Below are 3,459 nucleotides of genomic sequence, written 5' to 3'. Positions count from 1 at the left end.
CTACTGCTACTGCCCATTGTAGACCACGCATTATAGATCCGAGGTTAGGCTGTGGTCCACTTGACGCTACAAACGCATAACCGTATACAACATATCAACGAAGAAATTGCAGGTATTTAATATGTAATTGCTATTTATGAAAAACGGAGGAACAATATTATATTTTAAAAGGGTCGGGAAGATATCGAGAAGAAAGAGATATATTGAAGAAATGAAAGAAAATAGATTAACGAAGCATCCTTCTAGACCACGGTTGCCAGGTCCCGAGCACTGTACGGCTGGGGTCCGAAGGTCCGTACCCTGGAGATTTCATATTTCGACTGGAGACCGGCCGATTGTTTCATTAAAAAAAATAAGAAAAAAGCGCAGGGTTTAATTCGTGTTTTGCGACCACTGTTATAGACTTTCTTTTTGTTATCAATATTTGACCAACGTAAAGTATCAACACGATCACAGAGACCTTCTTATTATTATTACAAGATTTATACATACAGTACGAACACAATTACAAACTTTTTTATTATTCGTAAAATAAACTGCGAACATAATCGCAGACTTTCTTATTACTTTCCACATAATTTAAATATGTAATTAATAAATATCCCACGGGAGCGAAAAACTGGAGACTTTTCCCGTCTGCTGGAGAACTGGAGATTGGTCTTGAAAACTGGAGTCTCCAGTTGAAATCTGGAGACTTGGCAACGGCGTGTTCTAGACACCAAGTTTGCCAAGTTGTATCACTTGGATCAAGGATGATCAAGGGAAATTTGCTTTATTTTGATTCCAGGCCAAAGCTCGTACAATTGAGCGACAATAATGAGCTTCGATCACATGCAGAGGCGATGGAGCAATTTACGGAAAGTGTTGGAGAGATCGGGTCCATTTTGCCGGCCGGACTTTGAGCCGTCTCCTGAAAATCTGCAGATGCTCGTGGATCACTGTAGAATACTCGTTGTCGGTGCCGGCGGTCTGGGATGCGAGCTGCTTAAGAATCTTGCCCTGATGGGATTCAGACACCTTCATGTAATTGACATGGACACGATCGAGTTGTCTAACCTCAATCGGTAGGTGAGGTTACATGATATATATATATATATACTGTGCGCGCGCGCGCGCGCGCGCGTGTGTGTGTGTGTGTGTGTGTGTGTGTGTGTGTGTGTGTGTACATATATGAATGTACATATCTGGTAATGCTGTGTAATCTAATTTGTAAGCACTAGTAATAAATATCGTCAAGATAAGATTCTCTTCCTTGAACCTGTAACAAAAATAATGACAGGACTATCATCATTATTTTCGAAAGATTGTTTGAATACATTTTTTTATTAAAAGTATTAAGCAAACAATCTTGTTTATATACTTTAAATATTACAGACAGTTTCTATTTCGTCATAAAGACATTGGATTTTATAAAGCAGAGGTAGCTGCAAGGTTCATTAACACTAGAGTTCCCGGATGTAATGTGGTTCCACACAATTGTGAGATACAAACTAAAAGCGAGGCATTCTTCCAAGAGTTCCACATGGTAATCTGTGGATTAGATTCAATCGTCGCAAGGAGATGGCTCAATGGTATGTTAATGTCTTTGCTTGTTTATGAAAATGGCGAGTTAGATCAGGCCAGTGTGATACCTATGATCGACGGTGGAACCGAAGGTTTCAAGGGAAATGTTCGAGTTATATTACCCGGTATGAGTCCTTGCATTGAGTGTACCTTGGATTTTTATCCACCGCAAGTGAGTACAGTCTCTAATTATTCATTTCTCAAGATTCAATATTGTTAACAGTCTAGTTTTATATATTTGAAACTTGTTTGTGTACCTCACATAGGTCACATATCCTTTATGTACGATAGCCAATACGCCACGTTTGCCAGAGCATTGTATAGAATATGTCAAGGTAATTCAATGGCCAAAGGAAAATCCGTTTGACTGTGCTATTGACGGAGATGATCCCCAGCATATAAACTGGATTTACGAAAAGTCAAATGATAGAGCGGCACAATTCGGTATACAGGGCTTAACATACAGACTTGTGCAGGGCGTCGTCAAAAACATCATACCAGCTGTGGCATCAACAAACGCTGTTATCGCTGCTGCCTGCGCGACAGAAGCATTCAAACTTGCAACCAGTTGTAGCGCGTCCTTAAATAATTACATGGTAATTATACATGATTAAGTCAGCAATATAGTAATGTTTTGTTGTAGGCAAAAAAAATATACATATATGTATATATAGAAGACTGAGGATTATAAATTGAAAAATATGTGTCTGCGTGTGCAGATAAGGTAAAACAAAATATTTTACACATATTTCACTTTCAGGTGCTCAACGATCTAGATGGAGTTTACACGTACACTTTTGAGGTAGAGAGAAAAATAAATTGTTTGGCGTGTAGTCAAGTACCACGGGAGATTGAAATTAAAGATTCAAAATATAAACTACAGAATTTAATAGATCTTCTTTGTGAGCGGCCAGATCTGCAAATGAAAAGCCCTGCTATTACGGCTGTTATAGACGGCAAATGTAAAACTTTGTACATGCAAATGGTAGCGAGCATCGAAGAGAAAACTCGCGAGAATTTGTCCAAAACTTTAATCGAGTTAGGTTTAAAAGATGGTACTGAAATAAACGTTGCCGATGTTACGACTCCAAGTACAATTACTTTAAAATTGAAATTTCCACAGGACAATAGCGCAAGTCAATAATACCTACCTGAAAATTTGCTTTTCAAGCATCCATTTCTCATACAATGTGTATTTCTGCTATTCAAATTCGAGAAGTGAAAATAAATATATAATTAAGTATAATAAAAATTGCTTGTACACATAGACGAGATTGCACTTTATTCTATATGTTTGTATCACTGCAATATTTCATTGTGAATTGTCAACATCATTGATGTTTGGTAACTGGTATCAGTGGCTTTAGTATTTCTTTCTTTTGAACACAAAACGTACAGTATTTCAAAATTCTCGGAAATATCTTTAGTGATAAATTTCTTTAACTTATCCTAGTCCAGTTTTCTTTAACTTTAAGGCATTAATCATTCTTAATAAATGATTGAAAAAGAAAAGTTTTTCTCAAGCTAAACTTTAAGGAATCAAATAAAACTATAAATTATATATAATTATATATAATTATATGTAATTATATATAATTTATTTATTATATATAATTTAAACTATAAATTATATATAATTTAATTTTAGACGGAGTTTAAGAAAATATTAAATATATTTAATAGGTATAGTTGCAAAGATACTATAATGTAAAAAATTAAAAAATAAACGATGACTTCCTTGATATTAAGGAATAATCCAATAAATTGGTAGAAAAATCCGTTATATTAAATAAACATCCGGTATGTATAATTTGGAAACGCAATATACAGCGTAATAAAAAAAAAGAAAAACAATCTATAAAGCCAGCGGCACAATCAATCTTGCCACCGTATTGG

The 3,459-nt window shown here is 35.4% G+C and overlaps 1 protein-coding gene across 1 annotated transcript in view; it reads left to right on the top strand.

Annotated features, from left to right (window-relative positions):
- Positions 1–2,781, top strand: part of Uba3 (Ubiquitin-like activating enzyme 3) — a 5,139-nt gene extending 2,358 nt beyond the window's left edge. Inside the window, exons 2-6 of the mRNA XM_018453860.1 lie at positions 37–112; positions 788–1,064; positions 1,375–1,735; positions 1,830–2,159; positions 2,324–2,781. Coding sequence (XP_018309362.1) covers positions 817–1,064; positions 1,375–1,735; positions 1,830–2,159; positions 2,324–2,707 — 1,323 coding nt within the window. The 5' untranslated portion in view covers positions 37–112; positions 788–816 and the 3' untranslated portion in view covers positions 2,708–2,781. The remainder of the gene's footprint in view (positions 1–36; positions 113–787; positions 1,065–1,374; positions 1,736–1,829; positions 2,160–2,323) is intronic.
- Positions 2,782–3,459: the final 678 nt, after the last annotated feature.

This window comes from Mycetomoellerius zeteki, unplaced genomic scaffold (genome assembly GCF_001594055.1).
Source record: "Mycetomoellerius zeteki isolate Tzet28-1 unplaced genomic scaffold, Tzet1.0 scaffold411, whole genome shotgun sequence".
Classification (NCBI taxonomy): domain Eukaryota; kingdom Metazoa; phylum Arthropoda; class Insecta; order Hymenoptera; family Formicidae; genus Mycetomoellerius; species Mycetomoellerius zeteki.
Note: the sequence above shows the minus strand (reverse complement) of the source record. Positions and strands in the feature narration are given on the sequence as shown.